This window comes from Miniopterus natalensis, chromosome 11 (genome assembly GCF_054644295.1).
Source record: "Miniopterus natalensis isolate mMinNat1 chromosome 11, mMinNat1.hap1, whole genome shotgun sequence".
In the NCBI taxonomy this organism is placed as follows: Eukaryota; Metazoa; Chordata; class Mammalia; order Chiroptera; family Miniopteridae; genus Miniopterus; species Miniopterus natalensis.
The window spans coordinates 60,743,249-60,755,484 of record NC_142091.1 but is presented as its reverse complement, the minus strand read 5'-3'; the positions used below and the strand labels follow the sequence as shown (position 1 = coordinate 60,755,484).

The 12,236-nt window shown below is 48.1% G+C and overlaps 1 protein-coding gene across 1 annotated transcript; it reads right to left on the bottom strand.

Annotated features, from left to right (window-relative positions):
* Positions 1 to 6,260: 6,260 nt before the first annotated feature.
* Positions 6,261 to 10,043, bottom strand: LOC148092041 (spermatogenesis-associated protein 31A6-like). The gene has a single exon (XM_087822276.1). The coding sequence runs from the start codon at positions 10,041 to 10,043 to the stop codon at positions 6,261 to 6,263; it is 3,783 nt and encodes a 1,260-aa protein (XP_087678402.1).
* Between the last annotated feature and the right edge of the window lie 2,193 nt (positions 10,044 to 12,236).

Sequence of the window (12,236 nt, the reverse complement as noted above, 5' to 3'; positions counted from 1 at the left end):
AGGGGTGTTGCCCGGGAAGTAGGCAGTTTTCTAAAGGAGCCCACAGCACCGCCTCTGTGTCCAGCAGCCTCTGCACTCAACAATTCTCCTTTAACCAAAACTCTCTGCTAATGAGCGGGCATCTTCCTTCCGCTCCTTATGTTCCCATGTGGTCCCTGCACCACCCTAAGGCATCTTCATCAACGAAGCAATGAGTTATGTTTAGAGATCGTTTCCCAATGGATATAGATAATGGGATTCTAATGACCTGAAAAAGTCAATACATGCCCAGTAGATACGATCAACTACAAAACTCAGGATAGCTGATTAATTATTTGACTGTTGTTAAAGTAGGTAGGGTTTGGGCGAAGGCTGGCCAAATCCCCTATGGATACTTAACTTCCCTGCCTCTGTGTACAAGAGAAAACAGTATTGACCAAAGGTTCACATAAAAACTTGATTCCATGCCATCTCTTTTCTCATGAACCTTGGTCATTGTGGAGGTCGTGATCTGACTTAGAATAATAGCCTTTAGGCCAATTTTAAATTTTGAACTGAGTCGTTCAGCGCTGCTGAGCTGCAGGGTGGAGCAGGGTAGCTTTCTCAGCTCCGAGACGAATTCAGCGAACAAGGATCTGTGGGGAGACCTGTTTCCAGGCAGAACACTGGAAGATGCGCTTATTCTGTTCTCTTTGCCCCGAGAGCCATTCCCTACCCTTTTCCCCTCTCAGCATCCCCCCCTTTCTGTTCTCTTCCTTCGGGTCTGATGCCTGAGGCTGCAGGGGTTTCTCAGGCCCTCCTGTTAGCCAGCTTCAGCCTGGGTTCAGCCGGTGGGGACGCCAGCAGGAGTCTGGGGGGAAGTGAGAAGACAGGTATTTCTTCCCACGGCAGCTACTACGTTTGTTCCGTGGCTCCAGCTCCCTCCAGACAAGCCCAGGGACTCTGGTAGCATAGCTCCCCCTTTCCTCTCTTCAGTCTACACTTACTAGTGACTTTCTGCTCCGGCTAACCTGTTACCTCCCTCCTTGTGCTCTCTGGTTTTGCAGCTCCGCCAACACTAGTGTGACCCATTCCCTGCATTCAGTTCTCTCTGTTGAAAACAAGTGAGTTTCATTCTGCTTTCCTGGTTAGACTCCAACTGATACAGAAGGCAACTGGCCTCGACTTTGCAGCCCAGTCAATGCTCTAACGCTTCGTCTTCCATACTCACCAAGTGGTTTGCCCTTTGCAAAACCTGTTCATCTCACTTAAGCCCACAGTATCCCTGAGACACAGACAGGGCAGAGATTACCATTTTCATTTTACAGAAGAGAAAACAGATCTAGAGGTGCTAACATGATATGCCAAAGTTGTACAGCTAGTGAAGTACCGACCAAAAGCCAGAATCCAGGTGTCTTGCGGGCTGGCGGTAATTTTCCTATGGCATCCAAGCCTTTCTCTCTTTTCCCAGCCTCACCACCAGAAGACATTCTTTATGGGTCAAAATAAGGATTCATTTGGGTCTCATTTGCACTGGATGAAAAGGTGCTGTAACTATGCAAACTGCGCACCCAAAGGGGTTGAGGTAGTACTCACTTCTATTTGGCGCTTTAGGAGAATATTTTGCATTTACATCAACCAGGCTTTGTCAGCATTCTGTAAATCCTAGATGATAAATACTAGCAGTGTTTCTCAAGTCAGAAGTATATGGGGGAGAGAGGAGCATTCCCGGTAAAAACTCCATTCCTGGACCCCACCCCCACCTACTGAAATAGAAATTCTGGGGAATGGACAATGGGAAAGTATATTATTTTTGAATATCATTCCAGATTGCTTTTATGGAAAACAAATTCTGAGGGTCACTGTTCCATGAGAAAGAGAAAAGTTGTCATTGTCCACAGAGGAGGAGGTATCAGCAAGGTGCTAAGAGGCTGGTTTCTAGCCAATCAAATAAAGGCCCAGCCCCTCAGGCTTCCATTCCCGTAAGAGGTACCACTTATGACACCCTACTATGAGTCAGGCTTAGTTTCAGGCACTGCATCTGCATGGTTCCACTTACTCTACACAGCAACCCTACGTGTAGCTATTTTCGTTCCCATTTTATGCATGAGAAGCCTGACACTCAGATTCAATAAGTGCCACTGGGTCCCCTAGCTATGACCCAAATTCCAATCAAGTTCTGCTTGAGTACAAAGCCAGGCTCTTGTCCATCCACGTCACCCTTCCCAGAATGGAGCCCACTTCATCTCCAAACAATCCGGGGCATAATTATACGCTGAGCTGGCTCTGTGTGGGGCCTTCTATTCCACTGGTCTGAGTTTTTTCCTGTTTGTTCTTGAATGAGATGCCAGTGAACTGCAAAGGGGTGAATGGTGACCTCCCCTTCTAAGCCTCCAGGTGACAGGAAGGGATCTTGGCAGGTGAGGCTCCCGATGGTTTGATTGTCCTCTGCATGTCCCCCAGGGGCTCTTGGAAGCTCTTCTACCTTGCACTTGGTTTGGAAGCGTTTGGTTTTGCCCCAAACCAGTAGGAACTGATCAGAAAGCCTGAAGCAGCAGATGTGTACATTAATTCATCCAGGGAGGCCCCAAGGGAAGAAGCCCAACCGTGGTTGTTATCACAAATGTTTAAAAAGTTAGTAACATGAATGGGCAAGTGTGCAAGCCCAGGGTGCTTGACATCTGTATGATCTTGCATCATCTGAGCTGCCTTTTCTTTTTTTCGAGTACATTGCTATACATGCCTGGTCACCGTTCTGTTGACACTGCTGTTCGGATCAGCTGGGCTAATGAAACCTCCAGAGAGAGACTGAGCAAGGCAGGGGCAGGGCTGGGGATTCTTGCGTCAGGATGGTCTTCCAAAAGGTGCAGAGAGGGCTGCTGCCCTGTAAGAAAATGTCCGGCGCTCAGCTCCCCCACATCTTCAGTGTTCTGTCTTTATCTTTCCCAACAGCTACTGAATTCCAACCTGCCCCATTTAACTTTATATACACATCTCAGCAGATGTTTGTCACATTTAGGGTGCTGCCTTGGCTATCTTTAGAAGGCAAAGGCCTCGGTTTAGATCCCATGTCAACCCTTTGACATGTTCAGTAATCTCTCTGAGACTCAGTCCACTCATCAGTAAATTGGAGACAATAATAAATCTTAAACTTTCAGAACTGCTGAAGGGGAAAATCTTTAAAAATTGTATATAAAGCAGTTATCACAGAGCTTAGCTCAATAAATATTTCTCAAATGCCTACTATGTGCCAGACACTGCTCAAGACCCTGGAGAGAATTGTGGTGAGCAATATACATAGTCCCTGCCCTCACAGAGCTTATAAACTACTGTTGGAGACAGACATTTAACAAACAGATACATTTACAACTTACTGTCTGTGCTGTGCTATGAAACAAAATAAAGCAGATGATAGAGAATAGCAGAGAGCAGAGAAAACACAGTTATTGATAAGGTGGTCAGAGAAGATCTCTCTGCACGTGACATTTGATAAGAGGTGTGAATGAGATGAGGAAATAAGATAGATATCTAGAACAGGAGCATTCAGACAAAGGAAGAGCAAGGGCAAAGACCCTGAGGCTGGAGCATGTTTCCTTTATTTAGAGAACAGCACCGAAGCCAGTATGACTTGAACCCAGTGAGCCTTGAGGAAAAGTAGTTGAGGTTAGGGAAGAAGCCAGAAAGCAAAAATAAGTGAAACATAGGTAAATAGGTAAATAGGCAGGTAAATAGGTAACACTAAAATCATTCATTTATTTATAATATCGTCAAATCTCAGGTGGAATTCTCCTATGACAGACACAATGATGAACAAGACAGAGAATTTATTTTGGTGAACCTTGAACCATTAGTCTGCGGGGGAGGGATATCTAAATAGCAAGATAAGAAAATAATAGGTGTTGTAAAAGGAATGTGGTAAAGAATATAGCAGCAGGAGAGAGAGGGTCTTTTCCTCTCAGAGCCACTCCTACCACCAGGAACTTGGAAAGATTAATAAAAGAAATGATATTTACATAAAGACTATAAAACAGTGCCTACTGTGCTCAGGGATAAAAATTTAACTGAAAACATTTCAGCAGTACACTGTAATAAAATCATTTTAAGTTTAATAAAAAAAATCAAATAGAAATATTAGAATTCCAATATTTAAAAACCCAATAACCAAAGTGAAAAACTCAACATATGGGTTTAATAACAAATTCAACACAGGTAGAGAAAAAATTAGTTAACTGGAAGATAAATCAGAAGAAATTACCCAGAATAAAGCAGAGAGACAGAATGATAGAAAATAAAAATATAAAAAGAATGCAATGAAGAAGCTTACTGTATTTTTAAGGATTCCTAGGAGGAGATGTTATAAAAACAAAACAGCAAAATAATATATCAAAAGTATAGAAGAAAGTAAAAAAAGTAAAACAAGAACAAAAATTAATAAAACAGAAAGTAATACAATAGACAGTATTAAAAAGGTCAAAATTTGTGGTTTTTTCCAGTTTTATTGAGAAATAATTGACATACATCATTGTATAAAGCACACAGCATGACAGTTTGATTTACATCATGTGAAATGTTTACAATACTATGGAGCAATTACCACAATAGATTTCATCAACATCCATTATCTCATATAGATACATAGAAAGAAAAAAATTTCTCCTAGTAATGAAAACTCTTAAAATCTATCCTCTTAACAACTCCACCTCTGAAGGCACAAATAATTAATGCCTTTACAAATAAGCTTATACAAACTCTTCCAGAAAATAAAAAAGTAAGGACGCACATGTAACCAAAGTCAAAAACTGTGTCCGGAGGTCCCCAGTCCTATGCAAGCTGATTAAATGTATTGTGGAGAAGTCAACCTTCTCTGCTTGAAGGCTCTGCTGCCTCTGTGGACCTGGCCTTCTGAATAACAACTACAGGGGGCGTCTTTCATCTTGGCTCTGGGAGCTGGAGGAGGATGGACACCCTGGGGTGGGGTCATCATGAGCCACTGGACCCATAACAGCTTCTTCCCTCTGGGCCTGTAGATGGGGATGGGATGCCAGGGGCTCCTTGGTCACTGCACAATTAACTGGCACGTTGTGTCACTTTGCCTCCTTCCCCCACAACTCACCCCAGGTGTACAGTGTCCCACTATCACATGATAACTGCAAACTCAGTCACGCCCTGCTCTCTTCCTCGGAAGTGGACTGTGTGCACCCTCAGGCAGGCTGTTCTTTACCCCTGGGCAGGTGTGGGGCCCTAAGCAGCCTCCATGCTCCCCACCTGCATGTCCTCAGAGCTGGGGGTGCTGTCCTAGTCCTCACTGCTGCTCCAGAGCATGAGAAAGGCAGAGGGAGGGGGACACCAAGCACTGAGCTACCAGGAGTTGGCTGGTCCATCTGCATCCCAGCTTCCTGAGGGAGAAAAGTGCTCCTGGAGCAGGCGTCACCTATTCCCACCAAGAGATCCAGGACAAGATCTCTCCCACCTCTGTACTCAGAGCCAGCACAGCTCCCAAAGTCCCCTCCCCACTTTGAGACACTTCCTGGAGACAGGGTATTTCAGCCTCTGTAATCCCTTCCCCTATAGCCCACAAGTTCAAGTAGAGAGAAAGCAGGAGAGGACAGCTGAGCCAGATCTTATAACTTTGCTCATCTTGACAACCCCTGAATGCCTTCTTTGGTCTTTGTGATTATGAGTTATGGAAACAAGGTGTATTGAGGAAAAGGGAGTTAGGGTGGGTATGCTTCAAGGTTGTCAACTTCCTTCCATGGCCCCCTTCCTCCTGGGAGCCAAAGTAGGCACTTGGGAAGCACAAAGCCTGATTCCTTCTCTTCCCCCTTCAGGGCACAGACATAGGCCACCAGCTCTCATGAGAAAAATCACATATTTTGGAAACAATTAAACTTGTGGTGGGAAGAAGGCATTAGTGCATAGAGGATGAGCTAATGAGAAAAAACAGGTTTTCTCTCTATGAACTGAATTTTTTAAAAATTTTTTCTACCAGGAAAAGCATGAGAGGCACATTGCAATTGACCAGAGAGACAAATTTTTTTAATTTAACTTTTTAAATTATTACTTTATTTTTTCCATCACCATTTATCCCATGTCCTCTTCCACCTCCACCCCACTCCCCCACCTCTCGCAGTCACCACACTGTTGTCCACGTCCATGATAGAAGAGACAATTTTGAAGAAGCATGTTGGGTAATGATGTAGGTGGTCTGAGAGCTCTGCCACCCTGGGCCCATGTTGGCAGGGTCTGCCTGGGGACCCAGGCTCCCTGGGTGGGGAGGCCCACTTACTGTTCTAGCCTCTGGCCTACCAGCTCTTGTTAGAAGAGTTGTGGCCATTGGAGGTGGCTTGGTGACTGTAGGCCATATCTTTCATCACTCTTTTCTGCTCTGGAGAGGAGAGAACCTTGTGGTAAGAGGAAAACCCACACACTGGGGCCTGGAATTGTTTTTTGTGCTGATTGATCTCCTTGGTATGTCCTTGGTGATGTGATAATTTCTCCACCAGGATCTGTCCAACAGCTGTTATGATCGCCTGAGCTTCAGTGGGCCCGTTGTCCATATCCGATCTGTTTTTGACTGGTTCCTGGCTCCGGGCAATGGCTGAAGTAGGCTGGCCTTTTTGAAGGGGGTCTTCTGGTCCTTTGTCCAGTAGATAGTGCCTCATCTTTTCTTTAAAGTGGCATTCTGTAAAAGCCTGTCCTTTCTCTGACAAGAGTTGGAGGCATTTCCTCTCAAGGATGTCTCCGATTCCTGTGACCTGAGGAGGGTTGCTCATCCCACTGGCTTGTTCTGCCAACTCTTCTTTGCACTTTCCTGGTTTGGGCCTCCTATTGTCCTCTCTCTTATCAGTGGGGACAACTATTTTTCTTTGGCTTTTCCATGGATCCTTAACTTTTGATATCCTGGGCTCCTGCTGCCCCTGGCTGTTCCGTCCACTAAATATGAGGTTAGATGGCACCTGAGCAGCTGGCATGTCCTCACTGGTATTTTCCCTCTGGGAGCTGGGAAGTGCCCTATGGGAAGCCAAGATGTTTGCAGCAAGGAGCATGTTAGTGTGAGGGTCTTGGAGGAGCACGTTGGTGGCATCGTCTTGGATGAGCATGCCAGTGGCATAGTCTTGCAGGAGGACATCAGTGTGACAGTCTTGAAGAAGCGAGCGAGTGGCATGGCCTTCAAGCTGGTCCCCTGACTCTACCTCCCCTTGGAGCTCAAACTTATTAGCCATCTTTGTTGTAAGGCTTTGCTCTTCTGGATCTTGGGCAACTGACTTTGCAGGTGGTGAGGAGCTTTTACTGGGCCCTGGAGACCCTGATTTCCTCGTATCCATATTAATGGTTTGCATATTGGCCAGCACACTGGATTCCACAATGACTTCCCAAGCAGGTATCTCCTCAGCCTCTTTTGCCTCCCTGATCTCTTCAGCCCTTGAAGATTGGGACAGTAAGTTCATTTCCGGTATTGCTACCATCTGGCAGAAATCTCCTGAAGTCTGAGTCCCTCTCTCCTGCTTTGACTCATTCCCAGCTACTGCTGAACTTGGATTTGGCTCTAGGCTTTTTTCCTCAACACCCATGACAGTCCCAATCTGCTGAGTTCTTCCCTTCAGGCTGAGGGGCTGAGAAGGCAGCTTGCTCTCCTCTCTAGTCAGAGGGACCTCTGAGAGCCCAGGGCCATGACCAGAAGGTGTCCCTTCAACGACCTTCTGGATTTCCTCAAACACAGATGAGGAGGTGGGGAGGAGACCTGCAGGGGTGAGAAATGACTCTTTTGTTATCACCTCTTCCGAAAAGGCCTGAGGAGGTTTTCCCAAGACCTTGGTGAACCTGGATTTTGAGTGGACTCCAGATACACAGACAGCTGAAATGGGTGAGGGGGACTGTGGAAGGTGCGAATGTTCAACCTCAAGTAGCTTGAGATTTATGGGCTCAAAGGCCTGGAGGGGTAGGCCCAACTCGTACTTCACCTGAAACCTTACAATATGTGCTTCCAACACCTGTTGAGTGGATGGACTGAGGAAGGGAAGCTCACAGGAAGTGTTCACGTGAGGTCCTGGATCCTTTGAGGGTGCTAGATTTCTGGTTTCCATGTGAGTGTAGCACTTGGGAAAAGCATGGTTGTCAGCCAGTAGGGATCGACTCACAGTCACAGGGATCAAGCCCTGATTGATCTGTTCTAGCTTCCTGCCCAAATGGGCTTTTAAGAGTTTTTCTGGATGTTTGTTATTTGTACTTCTGGGTAAGCAAGTTCCTGGGTCACTCTTTAAGGACTTCAAGTATCTTTCTGACTTCTTTTTGGAGTTAATTCCCAGAACATTCACTGCAAATTTGGCTGAGTCTCTGGAGAGACCTTTTGGGATCCCCCTTGTACATTGCTGTACACCCCTTGTGAAGTCTTTCTTTAGTTGGTCCTTCTCATGGGACTTTCTATGGTACTTGGACTCCATCTTCTGTGAGTCCTGGCTGCTTTTGCTTGCAGATGCAGAGAAACGCAAGGGCCCCTGCTTGTCTTGTGCCTGACACACCCATGGGAATTGGCCTGGAGCCTGCTTCAGGTTCAGAGACACCTGGATCTTGAAGTGCAGGCCACCCCACTGTTCATCTTTGATGATCCTCTTTTGAAAATGTTGCTTCTGGAGATTAGGGCTGGTGAAGTCCCTCTGAAAAACAGGCTTGTGGCCATGGGAGGCCCCACTATTCTGGGGAAGGTTGGGAGTGGGTTGGCTAAAGAAGTCCTGAGATCTTTTGGTCACAGAGGGTAAAGCCTTCTCGCTTTTCTGTTGCTTCTGCAACAAGGGCCATTTCAGATGTTGAATTTCAGTTGGGATGAAAGATTTGTTTTTGTTCTGGGATGCAGGGCAAGATACCCCAGAGGTCCTTATCTGGTGTGGAGAAGAAGGTAGTTGGATGGAGAGGGAGGATATGACAGGGGGAATATTGGTCTGGGTCTGGAGCTGAGCCAGAGGTGGGGGCTGGGACTGGGGCAAATTACCAGTCAAAGGTTGGGGTTGAGCCCCAGGAAGGGGCAAGGGTGGGGCCTCAGGAAGCCCTGATGGTGTTCTAGGCTGAATTGGAACTGGAAAGTGGTTAGAGGTTTCATTGAATAAAACTGAGAGAGGCTGTAGGTAAGAAGAGCTCTTAGGAGCCCAGGCAGTAGCCACCAGGGACTCGCTGTGCAGAGAGGGGAGACCCCAGAAGAGCTGGCTGCATTCCTGCTGTAGGTGGTCCTCCAAGAACTTGAGATGTGAGAACTGCTGAGGACCCTGCACCTGCTCTTGTTTGTCTTTCATGTTCCAGAAGGGTTGGTGGGTTGTGGTGTCCTGCTCTGCACCCAGTGCTTTCCACATATTTCCCAAAGAGTTCAGGTGGTATTCTGCATTCATTTGTTTTGAAAGTGACCCCTCCTTTCCCTTCTCCTTCCACAGCTTCAGTTCTGCTCTCTTGGTGAGCAGTATCTCCAGTAGCTTCTGGACACCAGGGTTGACAAATGAGGGGCTACCAGCTTCTGGACACCAGGGTTGACAAATGAGGGGCTGCCTGTCTGTGGGGTCTCCCTGGAATGAGGCCTTTGGTGGGTGGTGGGACAGGTGCTTTTGCTGGGACTCGCACTGTGATGAGGTCGAGAGATACAAGGCTGCAGCAGCAGCCTGCCACCAGGACAGGGCCGAAATGGGGCAGCTTGAGCTGCCAAGGCCTGAGATGGCTGGCTTGGGAGATGCCAAAAGGGAATTACTTGAAGGTGAGCTCTTTTCAACAGTACCCAGTGGGATTCCCTTCAAGTCAGATTGGTCTTGATGTTCTGCTGGCAGGGTGGAGGCCGGAGGCAGAGGACACAGTGTCAGAGGAGCCGGAGAAGCTGATGGGGATGTGGCAGGAGCAGAATCTTCCACAGGCTCCCCGCAGGCCTGGTGGACTCCAGCGGGCGCTGCTTTGCACACCTCACCAGGAGAGTCTTGACAGGAGAGCTGATGAAAGCCACCTCGTTCAAGGGGCCTCCCAAGGTGGCTGCAGAAGATGGAGGCACAGGCTGGAGCCAGGAGCAGATGGGTAGGCCTGGAGGTAGTGGGCACCTGGGGTCCAGGCTCCTCCATGGCCTCCACGCTGACTTCCCAGTGCTCCTGCTGTCCCTCACCCCTGGGCCATAACCACACCCAAACCCACCCTCTACTCCCACGGGTCAGTTCAAGACAGCCTGTAGCCCTGGGGTCACATCATAGGTTCTGGAGGGCAGAGGACCCAGGAGATAAGGGGCAGATTCTTTACCTTCCAAGAAGAGAAATGAGGCCCCGAGCCTCTTCTAGTTCTTGCAGGCACTCTCTGCAGGCTGGAAATCAGGAAACTGGGTCACACGGTGGAGGAGGGCCCGGGGGGTCCTACAGGAGGCTGAGTGCAATAGCCCTTTAAGAGGAACACCTGGGGGAGTGGACTCAGAAGCTCAAGCATCAGTCAAGGCCACATGATCCTTGACAAGGATGGCAAGCCTCATGACAAGTAGCCCTTTGTCATTTACAAAGTGCTTCCACATCCACTGTCCCCTGTGGCCTCCCAACTTCCCTGTGGGGAAGAAAGGGCAGAGGGACCTCTCAGAGGAATCTGAGCAAAGTAAATAATGTGCCCAGAGTTGGACCTGGAGGTCCCACCTCCCTATCAGGCACTACTGGTCCATGACAGCCCAAATGTCTCTGCTGGGACACCCCTGCTAGGGAAACACCCATTTCCAGGCCCTCGAGGCTTCATTCCCAGCAGGGGATCTGGGAAGAATCGGGGTTTTGAGCTCCTTCCCAGGAGCTTCCAGAGAGCTCTGCCTCCTGAGAGACAGCTCTGCCTCTGGCATCCTCAGGGACCTGGCCCTGGGCCTCAGGGACAGGACGGATGGAGGCAAACTCTTGGGCACAGGGTTGAGGGGCAGAAGCTCACCTTTCAAAGCTCCACTCCTCTTCCTGCACCTGCTCCTCCTTTTAGGCTCCATTGTATGCTGAGAGACAAGAAAAAATGAGGGGTTGGGACCCCATTCTCACTCTCCTCTCTCTAGACAAGCGGCAGACACTCGGTGTTCATGAGCAATGTGACTGTCTACGTTGAACTACTGGGGCTCTCTGGTTTTTCCCCTTTTATTTTTGAAGTGGACAAGTATTATTCCAGGTTTTCTTCTTTGAAAAAAGTAAAGATTTTCTCTATGAGACCGACCATGGATTTCTTCTATCACTGTTCCTCTGCTCAAGAAACACACACGCTCTCAGACCTGCAGGCCCATCTGAGCTGCCTCAAGTAGGACTGCTTTCCTGAGGCCGCAGCCCCACCCCAGCGTCTGCTCAGAGACTCTCAGGGTCTCCGCACTGCCCTCAGATCAACCCCAAACGAGAGGAGGCTCCCCAAGACACCTGCCATGGGAAGGCGGCTGGTGAACCAGGGCTCTGGGCCTGTCCCCCACAGAGATCCAACTCTTAGTGTCCAATCTTTGGCCACTGGTCACTGCATTTGGGGCTGTGCCCTGGAGCCCTCCACCACACCTGGACTCCTGGTCAGAGATCTTTACATAGAAATCCTCGCACCTGCCCTAACCCCTGCCCCACCTGGATTGTTCCAAGAAGTATAAAGTTCTATTCTTTCCTGAGAACAGTTGTCCTATTCTTTCCCATCTCAAGAGTCTCTCTAGGTGATTCAGAAAAGTGGAAATAAGAATAGGAAAAAGATCATCTCTGTTGGGTCTGGGCCAAGGGTTCCTCACCTTCCTGATGTTTCTGTGTTTCCCAGGTGGTGGTAAGGAGGGATTCCTCTCCAAGCAGGAGAGTAATACAAGGAAGAGGAGCATTCCACACAGAATGCCAAAGATGGTATCCACCACCCAGGAAGGGCTGGAGCTCTGCCAGGTAGCAATAATGCTTTTCAGAGACAAGAGTGGGTTTTCCATCATCTGAATTGCACTGCTGCCCTCAGGCAACTGAGCCCTGGGAGTGGTTTGTGGCCTAGAGGCCCAGGCTCGCATCACAGGGCTGTGGCCTAGTCACAAAGGGCCTCTGATTGTGGGGGAGGGGGCAGAAGGGAGAGGCTGGACCACAGTCCCTCTGCCCACCCAGGCTAGCAGGTTTTTACTCTCCTGGACCTTTGACACCTTCATCAATTTTCTATTTATTCCACTTGGAAACCAGGCGTTACTTAGTTCCTGCATCTCTTGCAGATCTTGTCTTGAATCCACCAATATCCAATTCCTTAGCTTTTGAAAGTCTGAAGTTCTCTCAGGAATTTTAGCTGTTTCACAGGGATTGATAATCTAAGAATCTCCT

Coding starts and splice junctions, on each gene's coding strand:
- LOC148092041 (XM_087822276.1), bottom strand. CDS start 10,043: ATGGAGGAGCCTGGACCCCAGGTGCCCACTACCTCCAGGCCTACCCAT.